Source organism: Astatotilapia calliptera, chromosome 14 (genome assembly GCF_900246225.1).
Source record: "Astatotilapia calliptera chromosome 14, fAstCal1.2, whole genome shotgun sequence".
Taxonomy (NCBI): domain Eukaryota; kingdom Metazoa; phylum Chordata; class Actinopteri; order Cichliformes; family Cichlidae; genus Astatotilapia; species Astatotilapia calliptera.
Genome location: NC_039315.1, coordinates 16608810 through 16628839, shown reverse-complemented (window position 1 = coordinate 16628839; position 20030 = coordinate 16608810). Strand labels below are relative to the sequence as shown.

Here is a 20030-nt window from a genome sequence, read left to right as displayed (position 1 = left end):
TAGACTTTTTTTTTCTTTACCCTGTAAGCCTGAATAATTTCAGACAGGGCTACACATGTATAGAATAATTTTGACATTCAATACCGTTTGATCACTCTGCCTTCAAGATTATAGTTCAATGCATTAGAAAGTGGTTTAAATAAACTTAAATATATACAAAATTTAGTACAACAGTCAAACCTTCTTTGGAAAATCTATGTTGTGTTCCTCTTTGTGGTTCCGCCAATTACTAGTAGATTGCCTTCAACTTAATTCTGCTTTCTTACTTCTCCTAATTCAAGTCTTAAACTTTGTCTCCATAGTATGCAAATGTCAGTGAGTTCTGTTGTCCACATGTGACCAGTACATAGCCACATACATAAATCGTAGTTAGATGGATTGGCAATATTAATCTTGGCTACTGTATTTAAGATGGTGGTGCAAAAAACTGGCCCCAGTCTTATGTATTTTAATGGATTCATTTTAAGCCCTTGAACTACATCGGTTTGTTGGAAGACAGAATTAGACAATAATAAATGTGCATTTATGAGTACAATATTGTTTTCTTTAATAAATCAACTCAAAAAATGACAGATGTCAGCAACTTCTAATAAAGCAATATACAGTACAAAAATGGCAAACCTTTACCCTGGGTCAATTGCAGACCATATGAACTGGAAGAACAACCAACTTTGACAGGAGTCATTCAACACAAGTCACATTACTATTCTATAGAAAAATTAAATATAAATACATGCATAGCACCAAACATTCACAGAGAAATATTTTAAAAAAAATGCATCTGTCTTATATTGCAGAGGAAAAGAGACAGAAGTGCAGAAGTGGCTCAATAAACCTAAGTAAATATCTTGAACAGATTTCCATTTATTTCGAAACCTTTGAATAGGGTCATGATTTAAAACTAGCTTCACAACCTGACGAATCTTTCTTTCTTTCTTTTTTTTTTTGTTTCAAAGAGAAAGGCACTTCCCAAAGTTTGACCTGGATGGGTCCAAGGTTTGTTTGGCGTTTTTTTTAATCACCAAATTGTGTGAATTAGTGTAACTTAGTTACAGTATAGCATACAATTCAGCTCAGGAGGCACTATAACTTTATTGGGTGAGCCTGGACCCCTGGGGCTCATCCATAGTACCCACTCTGCATCTGCCAGTTACAGTACTCTATCTTTAATCACATTACGTAAATCACATTCTCGTTAAAAAGTAACTACAGCTTACACAAAGGTGAACACAGTTGGGTAGTTAAGAAGAAATAGCAATTCTTATAACATCTATGGCATTCAGAAGTAAGTGCTTATTGTTCTCTAGCTTTAGCTAGTAAAATAAAACATATGATTTATAATACATGCATACATTCAATAGTGTGGGTTTGACTTAAAAAAACAGTTTTAGCTTTTTCATGTATGCAACAATGCAACAATTAAGTGGGCTCACCTTGCAGAAACACAAAAAATACAGTGGTGTACAACATTGAGCAATTGAGATTAGTGCAATACATTGATTTCACTGTGAGAAGCATCTATCCATTGCTGCAAACAGGATTCAATTCTTGTCAAGAACCTGAAAAAGGACCCTAAGACCCTGAGCAGTGCTTAAGATCAGTGGTCCCCAACCCCCGGGCCTCGGACCGGTACCGGTCCGTGAGTCGTTTGGTACCAGGCTGCGAGAGTAGAGGCTCAGGTATGAAATGTATGGTTTTCAGGGTTTTTATCAGTTTTCAGCGTTATTTTGTTATCGTTTTGCTCGTTAACTCGGTTTTCCTGGGTCTTTTCACGTGTGTTAAAGGTCCGTCCATGAAAATATTGTCGGGCATAAAAAGGTTGGGGACCGCTGCTTAAGATGACTGTGTCAATTCCAGAGAACTCTACTGAACTGGCTATTTGAAAATTTTGAGCTGTTTTTCCACTAACTTTGCTGGTAATTGTGGCTATACCTAAAGATGATCACGTTTATATCTTCTTTTTTTGTTGTGTGGGTCTGTAAGGTTGAATGTTGTACTGTTACATAAAGATGGGATGGTTCCCATAAACAGTAAGAAATTACACATTGCTCATTGTTTTTTTTAAAAGTAACACAAGTAAAGACATAATTGTAACTAAAGTAATTAAAGTTTGACATTTCTTGGTGATTTTGAAGTAGTTATTACTTCCTTAATTACTTTACATTTTAAATAGTTTTATAAATAAATAATTTTTATTCATCTTATCTTTTTTTGCATTACTCTAACATGACCTTAGGTGTACCATCACACTAGTTAGACTACAGTCCCAAATAAACAGAATGAGGACTCTAGCTGCTTGGCTGGGATCAATGTGCATGTTACTTCCAAGCTCGAAGTAGTTTGTACTTGCACGTTCTTGTCCTTCAATGCACTAAAATGAAAGAAATGCCCATATGGCACTTTTAATGATTTTCTCTTCTTCTAATCTGTCTTCAAGGAGATGACCTTTGTAACACAAGTAAGAATACAGTTGTAACTAGAATGTGATTACTGGTCTAAGGTGAACACTTGGAAAAAATGAAATGCAGTGATTGAAGAACAGATTGATGATTGAAATCAGTGAAAATATTAACGTTGTTAAAGATATAGATCTTCCCAGGAATCAGTTTAGGGGAGCTGCAGTGATCAACTATTTTCAGGGTGTACGGCAAAGACAAAGCTTTGACTTTGGCCTTCTTCCCATGGACTTTTAGCATGCTCTTGAAAACAATGCTATGCAGAGACACACTTTCCACAATCCCAATGCGCACTAAACAGAGATGCAGAACATTGCATTACAAATACACATTATTTTTCAATGGCATTCCAATATGTGTATATATTTCATACCTTTATTGCAAAGAGAAGTTTTGTTCAGATTATTCACAGAGAAATGTCGGTATTCTGAAAAAAAAAGTGTATAGACATATTATTGGTAAAATGCAGAATCTGGGCTGTGCCATCATGTTAAAATGACACAAAATGAAGTTCTACTTTGTGAGAGGACATCTAAATGTATGCGACTGACCGTTAATCATCTTTCTCTGATCCTGTTCTGATTCATTGATTAATGTAAGCCTCCCAGCGCAGCACGACCACAAAGTGGTGTTGTAATAGAGGTGACCACAGCATCCAAATCCTGTCTTGACAGTGTAAAGCACCTCTTTGTCCTCACCTGAGCAGCAAATCTCCTGGTTTTGAAAAGATATTATGTGTTATTGTTAATAAAAACATAATTGTTTGCAGTCACTGAGGCATTGTGTTAATTCAGTCAGGCCACATTACATGTTAAGCCAATAATCTTGCTACATCCTCAGTTATCAGCTCTTTGTTACAAAAACATTGTAATATTTTATCAGCTCTTTGTTACAAAAACATTGTAACATTAGCAGAGAAAATTTGGCAAGCTTTTTATGGGTGCAACCCCGATATTCAACTTTGCTATTTAGAAGATTTCCAGTTGTATAACATTCATTACTAAACAGTACTTTCAATGGCGTAGTGGGAGGGAGCTGCTGCTTTCTTAAGTTTTTCCCCAGACCTATATCAATTAATTTTCTTCAAAAAATACGCTTCATGTTCCTTCACAAAAAAATCTAGCATTAAAAGTTAGCATCAGTTATGCTAACCACTGTAGCCAAAAGTAACTTTAAATCATGTTTCGTGCCTACAACAGGCAGAAGCCTGTTTAAAGGGGGTGAAGCAGTGGTAGGAAATACAAAATACTTTGTTGACGCCATCAATATCATTGACTCTACCTGTGGCTTTTGCAGAATGGATCCACAGCACTGCGCATCCCCCCCATGCTCATCTAATGATGTCAGATTGTACAGTGTTCCTGCACAGCACTTCATCTGTGGGTCTTTAATGTTGTAGGCTTTGACCCCACAGCAGTGGATGTTTCTCAGTCTGGGATGTCTGGTTGGAAAACAGAGGTATCAATTAATATCAAATATGGAGAGTGAGATGAAAAATGTAAGCTTATTGGAGCCTGAGTTATATGAGCCATTATCTATATTGATAGATTTCAGCCTGAAAGGTATTATCTTCATTTCTTCAGCACAGGGTTTACACAGTGAAAGAAAAATATTGGAGCTGCAGTTTCAGCACTCCGTCAGGATCTACACAGAATGCATTTATACCCAGAGCCATTCTCAACCACACTTTCACAGCTACTACAAGTAGAAACGAACTTATGAGAGCAGCCAAGACTCAACCAGTTCAACTGATACAAAACTGAACATAAATGAAGAACTAAAACCCAGATATAAATAGCTGCTGATTTGGGTGATAACTCTGATAACATTACAACGGTTTCCAACCCATTTATCAATACAAAATATTGAATGGTACAATAAATTTAATTCCTAAATATTTTAGTTCTTCTAAATAGATAAATTACTGGAATGGTGGCAAGCAAACAGACAGTTTTCCACAATAAATTTGATCTCAAATTGTGCCAAATACTGTCAGAGACTCAGAAAGAAGAAATTCTTTAATAATCCATGTGAAGCACACATACACACGCACACACACACACACACACACACACACACACACACACACACACACACACACACACACACACACACACACACACACACACAATCACCTGTGTCCATTGCAGCAAATCTCAACATCAGGCTGGTAAATTTCTGTCCCACAGCAGTGTTGTCCTGGGCTGCCATGAAAGTGAGAACAACACATGGTCCCTTTAGCAGGGTTGTAAGGAATACCTATCTCCGAACATTCCTCTCCATCGTCTCTGCCCTCGTACAAGCTCTTATTACAACACAGAACTCCACGTTGTGCTGAGCCATACGGCGTCTCTCCACAGCACTGGAAGAATCAGAGATAATACAGTAACATTGCAGCGTTGTGACACAACCTGTCTCTGTAACGTTAAAATTTTATTGCACATAGGTGAACACAAAAATGTATTAGTTTTGGAAAATAAAAAGATGAAAAATTGAAAATCAGTAATATTAAAAGCAAAGAAAAAGGGTTACAATTTTACATTACAGTTTTTTACAGCCGCTAGGACACATTTCCCAATACTTAGGTCACTTTTGCAAAACACTTCACACAATCCTCCTAACTGACCGTCAGCTTGGCAAAGCAGTTCATTTCACATTCAAAATGCACTACAACTACCAAAACACTTTATTCAGGTCTCAAATAAACTCATTCTTCCAGAACACTAGCAAAGGTTGACAGCCGACAAACACACTTTGTCACCCACAAAACAATGACCTAAAAAACACTAACAACATGTAGCATTACACAGTGTTTTCTTGTGTAAATCAAGGACACATCTCTGTTTATAATTTCAATATATGTTACTGGAATGAATCGGACATCATGCAGAATTCGTTAATATTTGTTTATGTATTTTTATTTTTTTTGCACTAAGTAATCCCAAAATACAAGAATTTGTATACACACCATCCACTGATACACATACAATAGTAATGCTAATCTACTCGGTCTCCTCCATTTGGCCACAGGTTCTCATCCACATCAAATCTTATGTCATCTAGGGCAATACACCTAGGAAATAATCTTCTGGCTGCCAGAATTGAAGGAGTTGAAAAATTGAAGGAGTAACACCTGTGTAGATGTTCATCTACAATGAGAATAAGCTGTGGCTGGTTAAACTGCATTTTTAGATTTAAAATATGTTTCAATAAAATATTGCTGTTGCATTTTGCTGTCTTTTTAAGTTTTGCATTGTGTTATTGTTTTGGCCATAAGTTTAACAGTTTTGAAAACAGTATGTAAGCACATGCAAAATGTCCTGTACGTACAAAGATTTTTGGCAGTTGTTGTGTCTGAGTGAGAAAATAATTCATGAAATTTGAGAGATGTAGTCATTGAATGCATTTTGTGCCAAAACAATGATAACTGATCCTCATTTTAGCCCACATAGACTTCTGTTGTGCTCACTGTGTGAGGAGTTTTGCAAAAGTGACCTAAGTATTGAGAAATGTGTCCTAGCGTCTGTAAAAAACTGTAAGTACATCTAATTTCATAATGTGTCTTGTTTTAGTCTTACCAGACTTGGTATCCTTTTGCAGCAGTGGTAAGTATGCCTTTAGATGACTTTTACGCACCACATTAAAAACACCCAGTTACTTTATAAAAGGAGCGGGGTGGAGCTCCATGCTTTCTCGTGGAAGGTGCATACAAAGAACTTGCATTTCTGGAATGACTGGGACCCTGTTGTTAGCTCTATACATTTTAAGTTATTTTAACTGAATTTAATACTGTAATGTATGTGCTAACATTTACTTAGTCAAAATCTCACTAGTATGGCCTTAATACATTTTTCTCTCTCTTTTTTAAGGAACAGTGCTTTGGTCTTCTGGCTTCATAAGGAAAGAGTGGGTTGATTTTGCCACAGACATTGTTGACTTGCACTGAAATGAAAAATTCATCTAGTTGATCAGGGTTGAAAAAAAAAAGAACAATGAAAACATTACTTGATCTATCCAAGGCTTCTTTCCTGATACACATCCATCACAACAGACTTGTGTATGGGGGTTGTACACAGTGGGTGGTGTCTTCCTTTGACCTAAATAGAGAGGTGTGATGGTCAGAAGGGTGGAAAGATGAGTGAGTGCAGAGTAAACATGTTGAGATGAATAATGTCCACAAAAGATGACTCAAAGGGTCTGAGAGAGAACAAATTATACATGTTCACATTCAGCATGTTTACTTGTAGCTGCATTTTCTAATACAATACCCTCTTTCATATTCACAAGTAAGAGCCTGCTTATTTTCCCATCCTTTGCACTGTACTGATGATAAAATTGAGATTTCAGCTCAGTCATGTCTGTGAAGCAATCAACAATCTGATCTTCCTTCCCTCTCCTCTGCCATGTATTGCTTATCCACATGTTAAAAATGCTAAAATGCCAAATCATGCTTTGTTTTTACCAGCAAGAGTTGGATGTTTTATATCTTGCGAAACGTAAGCAAGAGGTGATGTAATCTCCTCAGAGGAAGGGAAAGACCCTAGTGTGGGCTTAACCCATATTCACTTTTAAAACCCTTAACGTCTGGGAAAAACTCCGAAAGGCAAAACATTAGACAGATGTGGAGGAATTACCAACCACAAAAAAACTGAAGCATGTGAAGCCAAATGTGCGAAAATCAGAGTGAAAGAGAAACAGTGGGAAAGTGGAGAGAGTGGAAAACATCTCGTAAGCAGAAACTAAAAGTTGGCTGACTTTCTGGTTCAACAACTGCCCCTGTAACTTGACATAACAAGTTACAGGGGTACTGCAAAGTTCATGAACCCATTCAGAGCTCCAGGCAGTTTTTTTTAAAACAAACAAGCTGCTGTTTGAAGTTTATTGTTACGTCAGTAATCTTTTTAGTGCCTCTAATGATTATTCTTTAATTATTCTCAAATCTCATTATAGTTTTTAAAGGATTTATCAAAGAATGTCAGCGTAGGTCTCAATCATCCAGGTCATCCTGGTAATCTAAGGAGCCTGGAAAAACAAAATGACCAGACTTCTTTGCTTCACCTCGTATCTGACAAGCTTCTTCAGTCCAAAACAAATGGTGGAGACTGAGAGTCCCAAATACTTAAACCGTAGTGGGATTTGTCCCTTAAGAGAGTCATTGACCCACTATTGATCCCATACCTCATCAAATGGGCCAAGTTGTGAAAAAGGATGTGAGTCATTATTAGCAGAGGTTTCAGGTGAAACCATCATGTGGCCTATTGAGGTTAACTGACTGAGTGAAGATGTGAGTGGGCGTCAAGGCCCCTGGGAAGGAATCTCAAAACTGGATTGTAGGTTACAGTCAGTTGGTGTCGTAAGGAGTTTGCCCTACCAGCATGACATCTCAGCGCACTTCGAACCCAGCCAGACACTCTGGTTAATCCCAAGGACAAAATGCTCAAACACAAGCTAAACTAGTGTTTCCTACCCACCTGCTGCTCATAGGTGTGCTGTGAGAAATGATCAGGTGTACCGTGGAAGATTATGTGGTTCCACCTGATTAGTACTGTAAGCGAACGGTGCGAGTAATGGGCAGAACAATTACATTATCTACCACTAGAGGGAAGTACAACTACCTCCTCTAATTAAATAGGTTGCCAACTGCCAGTAAAACAGAAGAAGACCAAGGAGAAATTACATAATAATCATGCTGAGTGAGACAACTCAGTGTGTAAAAGCAATAAATATTGAAAAGAATAAGTAGTCAATCTGACCTGGATCCTGGAGAAAATTCTGACCCAGATGAATGCCCTAGTATGAGTAGTGGTCTGAAGAAAGCAAAAAAGGTATACTGGGGACAAACCGAGCCAATTCTGCTATGCATGGTGTGCCGGGAAAAATGATCAATGGTGGTGTGCTGTGTGATTTTACTCATGTGAAATATGTGCCATGGTTCCAAAAGATTGGGAAACACTGCTCTACCATTTTTATTTTATTTATTTATTTTTTATTACAAAGCTTAATGATTTATAGGATGATGGAAGAAGATATGTGATAAGTTACGGTTGTCATGTGGGCCAAAATGCCAGGAGATTTTTTATGACACATTTCAGCCCTACACTAATGCTGCACATAATGACAACATTGGCACTACAGACATGTTACATTAAAACAGGTTGCTACTAAACATTTAGATGTCTGTATCCATAGAGTGAAAATAAAAGCACTTCAATACATGCAGGCTTGTTTACAACCTTTTTCAGACGTCATTGCATTGCTTTTCTTTTACGCATCATTCCATCTTTCCTGATGGAAGACAGATAGTACTTCACTGTCTGCAAGTATGACGTGACATTCTTCACTGTCATTAAATATAAGACATAATTTTGCGAAGTACTAAATCTTTCAGTTTGTATGAAGAAACATTGTTCACTGTTTTATGTATTTCAGCAACCTGGGGGACTAAAGTCGGACAAAAACAGCTTTTGTCCTTTTGGTTCTTTATTCCCAAGAAAGTATAGTAAACAAAAAACGTATTCACACACCTAAGATTAGAATTTAACACAACTTGTTTCTGCTCTTTTTGTGTAAAGGTAATTCCTAAAAAATGTTTCTCTGGTAAATTTTGGTAGGAAGGACACTTTCTTGGCAGGCTTATAGCAGTCTTTTTCTTAAGATGACAGCTTAAATGCACCCATTTTACTACATGCCAACAAAAAAACATCAAGCCATTCACTTCTCAGTAGTGCGCAGGACTTGAGTTACTTGTACCATGAAATTCCTATTAATGCTTTGACATAAATTGTCAGGGTCCTGGGACTGGGCGACCCAGGATCCATGAGCAGTCATGTATTATATTATTATTATTATTATTATTATTATTATTATTATTATTATTGTGTATTTTGGTGTTGCTCCCCCTTCCCTGTGCTTGTGTATATGTATGTGTGGGTGGCTGAGCACTTGTTTATAGGCGGCGTCAGGCCTGGAGGGTGTGGCCCTGCAAGGGGACTGGCCACACCCGAAGCCACACACCTGCTGCTGATCGGGCCTCGTCGGGGGAGCTACTTAAGAGAGTCTTGGAGCTCCCACCGACGCGGGATCATTGCATGAGACTCCACGTTAGTCACCCTGTCTAAGTTTAGTCAGAAAGTGTATGCCTGCCATTCTGAGTGTCCTGACAGCTGCCGTTATTGTTTCCCGCAGGGAGAGCGTGGAAGGCACGGAGAGCAGCGAGCACCGGGGGGTGCTGACACGGGAGCAGAGAGCACACGGACTATTCACGGGAGACACGACACGGGAGTCTGGGAGAACACAGGGATTTATTGTTACGTTGTTTTCACTCTGTAAATAAACACACTGCTTGAACTTTGAGCTCCGCGCCTGGGTCCTCCTCCTTCCCCACATCCCCACGGTGTGCCATGCCGCACCGTGACAGAATGATCCCGCCACTTATGGACCCAGCGGTCTCTGAGGAGAGGCTCAGGAGGGAAATTATGGACAAAGTGTACCGCATGTGTGACTTGTGGTGGGAGAAGCCAGCGGAAGGTTTGCGTCGCGCCGTGGAGAGGCGGCTGCAGGAGATGCTTTTTAAATTCCCCTGGCTGGTGGACTCCCTTAATGCGGTGGTCCTGGACTTTCTACTTTCCACCCTCCACCTCCACCTCCACTCTCCTCCTCAGGCTGCCCACCAGCTCGGACAGCTGGTGGATTCACTGCCTGAGACGCCGGCCCCGACGTCTACACGGAAGCGACGTTCGCGCCGCCAGCGTTCCTCACCGCAGCCACATCCACGGTCATCTCAAGAGCCGGCTGTGGTGAGTAGTACGGACAATTTTCCATTTCCCTCACCATCTGTGTTTGTGTCTGCAGTGGACGAGCTGACAGCGCAGGTAACATCACCTCGGTCAGAGGTCTTCACACCACTCGCTGCTTCACCATCTGCGGTTGTGGCGCTGTCGTCATCTCATCCGCATGCAGTCATCCCTCAGCCATCTTCTCCACCAGCGGCAGCCTCCATTCCACTACCCACTCCAGCAGCCCTGTCCGGAGGGGGCGACCTCACACGCATCCAACGCCTGATGGACTGGGTAACTCACACCACCAACGCAAGGGCAAGAGTGGTGGGGTTAAATGCCATCGAGGCAATCCTGGAGGGAAACCCCTACCTCGGCCAGCTCAAGGGAGTTTCCGCCTGCCTTTGCACCCTGCGTAAAGCCCGGGGGGTAGTGCAAGCTCGGGAAACCTCAGACTTCGTCCAGCTGCAGCAGGAGCTCAGCATGCCCGAGCAGGCGCTCAGCGAGCCGGAGGAGCTCAGCATGCCCGAGCAGGAGCTCAGCGAGCCGGAGGAGCTCAGCATGCCCGAGCAGGAGCTCGGCGAGCCGGAGGAGGAGCCCGCACCGCCAGCTGAGGAGCCCGGCGAGCCGGAGGAGGAGCTCTCGCTGCCAGCAGCCGAGGAGGAGCTCTCGCTGCCAGCAGCCGAGGAGGAGCTCTCGCTGCCAGCAGCCGAGGAGGAGCTCTCGCTGCCAGCAGCCGAGGAGGAGCTCTCGCTGCCAGCAGCCGAGGAGGAGCTCTCGCTGCCAGCAGCCGAGGAGGAGCTCTCGCTGCCAGCAGCCGAGGAGGAGCTCTCGCTGCCAGCAGCCGAGGAGGAGCTCTCGCTGCCAGCAGCCGAGGAGGAGCCGGAGCTCAGCGAGCCGCCAGCCGGGGAGCAGCTCAGCGAGCCGGAGGAGCAGCTCAGCGAGCTCTCGCTGCCAGCAGCCGAGGAGGGACCCGCTCAGCCGGAGCCGGAGATCAGCGGACCGGAGGGACCTCCACGTCTAGCGCGGCCTCCTCGCCATCTACGTCCGGTGCGTCCACGTCAGCGGTCGGCGCGTCATGGGCCTGGTGCCACGCCTCGCTGTTGCTCACCGGAGCAGCGCCGCCGCCACCGGACCCGTGGCAGGCCACCAGAACCGTTCCGCCGCCACCGGACCCGTGGCAGGCCGCTAGAGGGGCAGCGCCGCCGCCACCGGACCCGTGGCAGGCCACCGGAACCGTTCCACCGCCACCGGACCCGTGGCAGGCCGCCGGAGGAGCAGCGCCGCCGCCACCGGACCCGTGGCAGGCCACCAGAACCGTTCTGCCGCCACCGGACCCGTGGCTGGCCGCCGGAGGAGCAGCGCCGCCGCCACCGGACCCGTGGCAGGCCCCCTGAACTGTTTTGCTGCTGCTGCCAGACCCGGGGCCGTCCGCCGGAGCTGCTACGTCACCGCCGTTGGGCTCGAGGTAGGCCCCCTGAACTCTCTTGTTGTGTTGATGGGCCGCCTGTGACTGTTTGTGGCGTCTTTTCGTTTTCTTTTTGCACCGCTGCGGGATGCGCGGTCTGACTCTGAGACTGTGGACTGGGTCGGTTTGTTGTTTTTGCTTGTTTTGGTTCTGGCCCTCCGTCCTGGTTCCCCCGGCCGCCCGCCCTGGGTTGGTTGTGCTGTTTTTTGTTTTGGTTTTTGGGTCGTCGGGAGCCGACCCTTAGAGGGGGGGTACTGTCAGGGTCCTGGGACTGGGCGACCCAGGATCCATGAGCAGTCATGTATTATATTATTATTATTATTATTATTATTATTATTATTATTATTATTGTGTATTTTGGTGTTGCTCCCCCTTCCCTGTGCTTGTGTATATGTATGTGTGGGTGGCTGAGCACTTGTTTATAGGCGGCGTCAGGCCTGGAGGGTGTGGCCCTGCAAGGGGACTGGCCACACCCGAAGCCACACACCTGCTGCTGATCGGGCCTCGTCGGGGGAGCTACTTAAGAGAGTCTTGGAGCTCCCACCGACGCGGGATCATTGCATGAGACTCCACGTTAGTCACCCTGTCTAAGTTTAGTCAGAAAGTGTATGCCTGCCATTCTGAGTGTCCTGACAGCTGCCGTTATTGTTTCCCGCAGGGAGAGCGTGGAAGGCACGGAGAGCAGCGAGCACCGGGGGGTGCTGACACGGGAGCAGAGAGCACACGGACTATTCACGGGAGACACGACACGGGAGTCTGGGAGAACACGGGGATTTATTGTTACGTTGTTTTCACTCTGTAAATAAACACACTGCTTGAACTTTGAGCTCCGCGCCTGGGTCCTCCTCCTTCCCCACATCCCCACGGTGTGCCATGCCGCACCGTGACATAAATAGAGGATTTGGAGGAACTTCTGCCAGTTCTGCAAGTTAGACGATGTAAAATGATTGCTTATAACAGCATGACTCTGTAGAAGAGACCTGAATTGACTTGAGAACATTCAGAAAATACAAAGTGCAATTCAAAATCAAAAATACAAAAAAAGAAGTACAGAGGTACAGATGTTCCTTTCCCAGAAGGAATTGCATTTGAGATTTTTGACTTCCAAATTAGCAAAAATCCATCAAAAATAAGTACAATATCTCAGTTTCTTAATGTGCTATTCTGCCATAGTGTTACTTCAGATTTAAGATATTTAGTTTGAAAGTGTTTCTTTGAAAGATGTTTTTCTCTTTCACACAAGATAAAAAAAACTGAGCTAACTGCTTTGCTGGAAGCCGTGCTGGCATCACAGAGTGATGGGTAAGTCCCATGAGATGGTAACTGACAGATAAGGCAACCACATATCAAAACAAACAAACATGGAGACGGTGTTACCTGAGGCACAGAACCAGTGAGATTCTTGATTTCTCTCACAGCAGCGACGTTCCTTTGGATTGTAACATAACGACCCACAGAGATGTGTTTTTGGTTCAGTGCTGTGGATGTACAAAGACAAAAATAAACACAAACAGTCCACATCAACTTGTTATTATTGTGATGATCTATGTTTTTTTTGTCTTTATTTGGCATTTTCAGTTTCCTTGTGCTTCCTGGTTTAATCATTTGTATTGATAGTTATTAGTTACTTGTTTATTTAGTTTTAGTTAGTTATTTAGCTCATGTTCTCGTTGTCTTGGTCTCGTCTGTGTTCTCCCCGGCCTGTCATGTCTCCCTTGCTCTCTCACTGTCCTCGCTCTCTGTCTCTGTGTTGTGTTTCCTGTTTTATTTTGATAGTCCATGTCTCAAGTGCATTGTGTTCAGTTTTAATTCCCTTGTCTTGTTATGTCTGATTTTTTCCACCTGTTGCCCATCCCCTTGTTATCCTGTGCATTTAAGTCCTCAGTCTCCCTCTGCTCATTGCTGCGTCGTCCCAGTTTGCTGCATTTGCCTGCGTGTTCCCTTTTTTATCCCTAGTTTTGAGTTCCTAGTTTCAGTCCCCAGCTCTTGGTTTTTAAGTTTTGTATACTTGTACTTTTAAGCATTTTGTTACAGTGAATTAAGCTGCCTCCTTCAGTTAATTCCTTTGTCTCTGAGTCCTGCATTGTGTCCTGCCTCTGCTTTTCATACAGCACAACAATGACACTGCAGATGTTGTCCCTGGAATCTGCTTGAGCCAGTCTTCCAGTATTTGGATTACAGTTCCTAATGTTCCTACCACTGGGACCACTTTGGACTTTGACTTCCACGAAATCTGAATGTTGTGACATTTGAATAAAGTTATATTAAGAGTAAAACCTTTAGTCAACTTACCACTTAGACTGGCGCTCAACTGTCTGACAAAAAAAAAAAGAAATAAAAAGGATGTTTTAATGCACCCATATTGGCAAATAAAGGACCAAAATGTTTCTTTACTGATCACTGTATGAATGAATACAAAGAGAATAAGAACCCTACATTTATTGGAGTGTATTTCTTACCTTTTCTCTCACACCTGTGGACATAAAGGATAAAGGCTTTTGACTGAAAATAAACAAATAAATAAAACAAATAATAGGATTTGGTTTATAAAATGGTGCCAGATGGAACAAAGTGTAATCTTGACATTGTTTTTTTTTTTTTTTACAAGATTTTGAATTGCAATTAAATTAAATATAAAGTTAGGTATAAAACTTTTAAACTACTAAAAGTAAACACTTTTTAAAAATAGATTTCTAATATCTGTATGAATTTGTCTTTGGCAAGTTCTGACTTTCACATAAAGCTGACTTACAGCCAGATGGATCCTTAGGTTGAATCTCAAGAACACCCTCCTTATTCAAAAAGCAACACTGAGTGTCAGTGTCATAATGGTTGTGACCACAGCACTGGTGATTACCGGAATTCCTCATTAGAATTATTTTGTTATTACTTGGGCCACAACACAGCTCCTTTTCCACATCATATGCCCCTGTGGAAAAGATCCAGATCTTAAAAACTGAAACACATACAGTGTATCGTAATCGTAGCTAAGTTCATGTTATGCTACCACTGGGTTTACCTTTTTATCATGCAGTATAGCTTTAAAATACTGTTCTTGTGTTTAAGTGGAATGCTTATTCTATAATTAGCTCGACTTACTTTTATCACAACATTTGTACTTCTGTGGAGATTTGTGAACAACATTTAACTGACAGCATAGTTGCGTATGTTTGTTGAAGGTTATATTTCCACATGGAAGAACTGCAGAGACAAAGAGAAAGTCAACATACAGGCATCAGCTACAGTAATTTACACAACCTTCCTTTAACTACTGTATGATTAGTTTTGGACTTCGTGAAGATAAGAGATGATCAAAGGAAAATAGAAAATACAAAATTTGTTACTGTTTAGCATAAGCAACATTGTTGTTAGCGGTTGTCATATTGATAATCATCTATTACTGCTCTTGGCGGAGGCGGATGCATCCTATTTCCCTCTCCCTCCCTTATCTTTCCTGTTTGGCTTCTATGTCCTTGTCTAGTGTTTGGAACAATGATAACAGAGTTCTGGCTGATTGGAGCTGGCTTGGACCTGTTTTATCATAGAACAAAGAAAGTAGTTACAGTTGTTCAAAACCCCACAAGGCTGGCCGACACGATTGAAGATGAGTGAGTACTCAGACTGTCTTTATTGAACGCAATATTGATAAGATCTTGGAGAAGCTCATGGCTCTGCAATGGGAATTGAGAGACCTGATGACCAGTGATGGACATTCAGACCAACTTGGAAATTGGAATGCAGTTGTTCGTTCAAACCCAAACAACTATCTCCTACATGTGGCTACCCAAGGCCAAGACTGGCCAGAACAACAATCTTCATTGATGACATAACTGTGTTTTGACTATCTGCTCCTATCCTTTAAGGTCACAGGTCAAATGACACTCTCTCTCAAGTAGAACTTGTGTTCTACTTGAGAGAGTACTTTACTCCCACCGTGCTGTCTACATGGGTTAATACCTAACCTCGCCACCCCCCTTGCAAGTCATGTGATTTTATGTCGTAAGACCTGAAGATTTAGGTGCTTTCTGTGCTGAGGTGTTTTTTTCTGTTCTTAAACTGCTCTCCCCTTGGAGCTCAGTCTGGGAGAAGTTCTTTTTTCTCCTCTTTTCTCATGTATTGTGTTTTTTTCATACCTCTCTGACCTGTCTTCCCAATGTTATGTTTGTGTACTCTATGTATGGTCAGAAGGGGTGCACATGATGGCGCCAGAGCATGTAAAACAATTCCCCTCTGAATAATTAAAGTGTTATCACTCAATCAATTATAGTTTTTTTAAAGAAAGGAAAGCTGGCTCCCTATTGGTAGCCATGTTTCTATTTTTTTCTTTCACCCTCTCTCACTTTTTTTCGCTTCACACAACACGTGATTTGTCAATGTGTGTTTCTGCCTTGTGTTTGCAGCACTTGCAGCAGCAGTAGCACACAAACAGAGCAGGATGGAGAGAGAAAAGAGAGGTGTGGGCAACAACAAGAGTCAACATCATCAAATTTGAAAAGTATAGTAAAGAAAATGAGTTACACCAAGAAAACACGCAAAATCTGGACACAGAGACTGTGCATTATGGCAACAGTCCCCTCTGAGAGGATCTTCTCCAAAACAGGACAGATAATTACTGACAGAAAAAAATGGATCAGCTTCTCAAAGTTGAGGCACTTAGTATTTCTAAATGGTCTGTGTGTTCACTTTTTTGTTTTGCTTTGCATATTTGAATCTATATTTTATTGTGTTGTGGTTTGCAGTGTTAAGAGTTGAAATGTAAATAGTTGTGATGTGCAGTTACGTGAGCTTACCTGCTGGAGAGTCCTCCATGCAGCAGTCTGAATCTTTAGGTTGTATCTCCAGAATGTTTTCCTTATTTGTACAGCAGCACTGAGTCTTGGTGTCATACTGGTTGTGGCCACAGCACCGGTGGTGGCTAGAATTCCTCACCAAAATTATCCTGTTATCAGTTGGACCACAACACAACTGCTTATCCTTATCAAAAACCTCTGTGGGGAAAAACATGTTTTTTAAAAAAAAATCATACTCAACCATAACTTAGTCTTTATTTTGCTGATAGTCCTACTGAAAACAATGATGCTTGTACTCAGCATCACCATTTGTTAAACATCTTTGTTTCTCACAAAGACATGTCATCTGGAATCAAAAATCTCAGTTTTGTTGTTTCCTTTGTTTCTCTTTAGTTAAGTGGTTCTTGGATTGGATTGTACCAGTAGCTGTAAAGGACTGTTTACTGTATATAACACTATTTACTTTGGCACAACCCAACTGAAAGTTTCAAGCACGTCAAATAATTCTTTTTTTTACATTTGCCTTTGACATATGAGAAAAGGCAACTAACTACCTAAGTACAACACATCGTACTATTGGATGATGTACATCAAAGTACGTCAAAGAAACACAATACAAGAAATCAAACTCAGTATTAGAAAAATGAAATGTAGAGAGAAATCTAAAACTACATAAATGCTAAACAGTGGCTACAACTCAGACACAACTCAAAATGTTTAGAACAAACATTAAAATTAAAAAAGAATCCAAAATTTAAACACTAGAAAAACAATGAAAAAAACAAACTCAAGAATTCACAAAAATAAAGCAAAAAAACAAAATAAGCTGCTTTGAGGAATCTAAAATAAAATTGTTACACCTTACTGAAATAAGGAGCCTGACTAGCTAAGCCTCAGTGTTTAACACTCAAGCAAATCAGATTGTTAAAAATTCACAGACACCTGAGATCTTGTGATGGTTTAGATGTAATGTTATGTTTTAATTGTATGCTGTATGTTTGGTGTGATGTTTTTCACTAGTTTGTCCAGCATTGCTCACCTTTACCACAACATTCAGCCATTGGTCCAGGTTTTGCTGTGATGGTTGACTGACAACACATTTCATTGACTGGGTTGTACGCCTTCAGGTCACAGCACTTGGATACCTTTTCATTCAGACCCTGGTCAACACTGGCTGTAAAAACAAGACACGGATACCAGAACCACAGTGTAACTGCTGAACATGTGATGTCTGTTCATGTAAACAGTAATGTGTAAAATGTTATTGCCTGTCTGTAATTTCTATTAAAGCATTATTTTTTCCATCACATTCAGTTTCTTGCACAGTTAATGTCACCACTACAATTTTAGTTTACAAATGCATTACCTATGATGTCGTGCTCATGCTGTACTTTACAACAAGTGGCTGTTTCCAGATTGTAAGGCTCATTTCCACAACAAGAGAGACTTGCACCAGGGTAAAGTTTGTTTTCACAGCAAGTAGCCTCTTGGATGTCATACCATGTTCCATTACAGTCTTTTCTAAAAAATAAAAGATAACATAAATAACAGTAAATACAGCTTTTGCTGTAGAACATATAATATTTCAAAGTGAGACTCTAGAAGATGCTTCCGACGTTCTGTGCTTACATTTAAAGTTTTTGTGAGGTTGTTTGGTTCATGCGCTTATAGCTTTCGCAATGTTTGCACTTTTGTGACAGACACAGGATCAGTTCTGGTCCCATGATTTAAGTTTAAAAACAAAATGGATTGTGCCCTTCCAGTTTTTTCCTCTCAATTTTCGGTACATTCTGATATGTAAATCATAATAGTGTCATCTTTAAAACACCGCATTGCTACAGTCTACATAACCATTACGTCTCCCCGTCTGTTCTTGTGTGAAACATGGCTTCTAATGCAGAGCTTAACCTGTAAAGATGGGTCAAGTGATTGAACTACAAAACACAAATAGTACAGACAGTGAGTGAGGAAGACTCACCGATAACAGTTGTTTCTGGAGGCTGCGCTGGTTCCTCCTGCAGAGTTTGTCAACAAGCACAGTCACGTGAGTCGCTTCTTAGTTAAGGCTAAAACAAGTTCATTTGTCAACATTTTTTTCTACATGATGAGAGTTACACATGGACTACTGCGACAATGGAGCCTATAATGGTAAAACAAAAGTCCTTGGTGATCTGGGAAATGAGAATCCGTCTACCGCCCACAGTCACGCTACCAGCTGTGATTTTTCACCAGCACTACTGTAAATTGCCGAATCGACATACATAACACGTTTTCGCACCTAAGGAATAACCGTCTGTTTCTGGTCGTTTCTGGTTGTTCAAAAAAGAACATTATAAATGTTCTTTTTTGAACAAAATCAAGAAAAAAATAATAAAAAATAATAATATCAAATATGTATCATGCAGTGTTGTGCAAATAAATAAACCTTAACCCTACTTACCACAAGCAAAAATCACCCAAGCTGAAAAATTAGCACAAAGCATTATTATTCAATTAAAACACACACGCGCGCACAAAAACCATATAACGCATCAAAACTGATTTCGGCAAATGATGTCGAATAACTTACCAAATCGTAGCGCCCAAAGCACGAACATTTTGAACTCTGATTACCCACTGAAAGTGAGATCCAAACTGACAAAGGGATGAGTTTAAATACTACGTTAGCCACACCTCCCTTGTGAGAATATCAGTGGCATTTATAAACAAACCGTGAAGCTGGTGTGAACACAAGACGGACGTGCAAAAGGCGTATGCACAACACTACTACTACTACTACTACTACTACTAATAATAATAATAATAATAATAATAATAATAATAATAATAATAATAATAACATTAAGCTCATTCTTGCCTTCCTTGTTTCCTTTCATAATGTTAGGTTCAGGTTTTATGGACTGGCTGAACAACGTTATGTTTGGATATTTTGTCCTAAATTACTCGGGATGTTTTCCCACAGTCCCACCGTCAAGGTTACTCATACAATAACTGGACCTCAAGCCAATCTCCTTCCTGTCTCCGTTATTGCAGCTACTCAGTTTGACTGCACGGGTTAGAGTGGCATGATACAACAGCTGTTGTCTTCTTTCCCAACATAGTATTCTTATATTGTTTCTTCTGCTTCCCAACGTCTAATAACTGCAACTTTAAATTTACTCAAAGTAGAATGGTGACTGAAAATATAAACATCTTGTGCAGCTTGCCGTTGTTGCAAAACAGCATATAAGATTTTATTTTGGGAGATCGCAGGCATTTATTTCCCAAAATAAAGCACTTGGGATTTTAAGGATTATGTAGCCATATAAAAGCAGTTTTTGCAAAGCATCAGAATACTGAGCAGCAATTTAACAGGTGGTGCACTACATCAACATCAAGAACTCCCAGTTGTCCCACAATGCGATTGGTCACTTGCAATGTTGAATCTGGAGCAACCTTAATTATGATGATGTGGGAACAACACCAACACGAGGACATCAGATCGTGCACATCTTGCGGTCACGTGCACTTCACTACAGCACAAACACGGGAAAACGACCAT

General features: G+C 41.2%; 1 protein-coding gene across 1 annotated transcript; it reads right to left on the bottom strand.

Moving 5' to 3' along the window:
• Positions 1-1788: 1788 nt before the first annotated feature.
• On the bottom strand, positions 1789-19098 carry LOC113036796 (uncharacterized). The gene is made up of 17 exons (XM_026193295.1): positions 19059-19098; positions 18930-18950; positions 18468-18504; positions 17856-18010; positions 17529-17663; positions 16490-16687; positions 14799-14900; positions 14452-14628; positions 14159-14172; positions 13992-14014; positions 13077-13177; positions 6462-6553; positions 4592-4818; positions 3738-3897; positions 3008-3170; positions 2830-2883; positions 1789-2749 (listed from the first exon to the last, which is right to left on the bottom strand). The coding sequence occupies exons 1-17, from the start codon at positions 19084-19086 to the stop codon at positions 2496-2498; spliced, it is 1941 nt and encodes a 646-aa protein (XP_026049080.1). The 5' UTR covers positions 19087-19098; the 3' UTR covers positions 1789-2495.
• Between the last annotated feature and the right edge of the window lie 932 nt (positions 19099-20030).

What these genes read in the sequence shown, in the direction of transcription:
- LOC113036796 (XM_026193295.1), bottom strand. Translation starts at nt 19,086, where the DNA reads ATGTTCGTGCTTTGGGCGCTACGATTTG. An exon ending in CATGGAGGACTCTCCAGCAG is followed by an intron (nt 14,901 to 16,489) that starts GTAAGCTCACGT and finishes TTGTCTCTGCAG; the next exon opens with TTCTTCCATGTGGAAATATA. An exon ending in TCAGAGAAAGATGATTAACG is followed by an intron (nt 2,884 to 3,007) that starts GTCAGTCGCATA and finishes TTTTTTTTTCAG; the next exon opens with AATACCGACATTTCTCTGTG.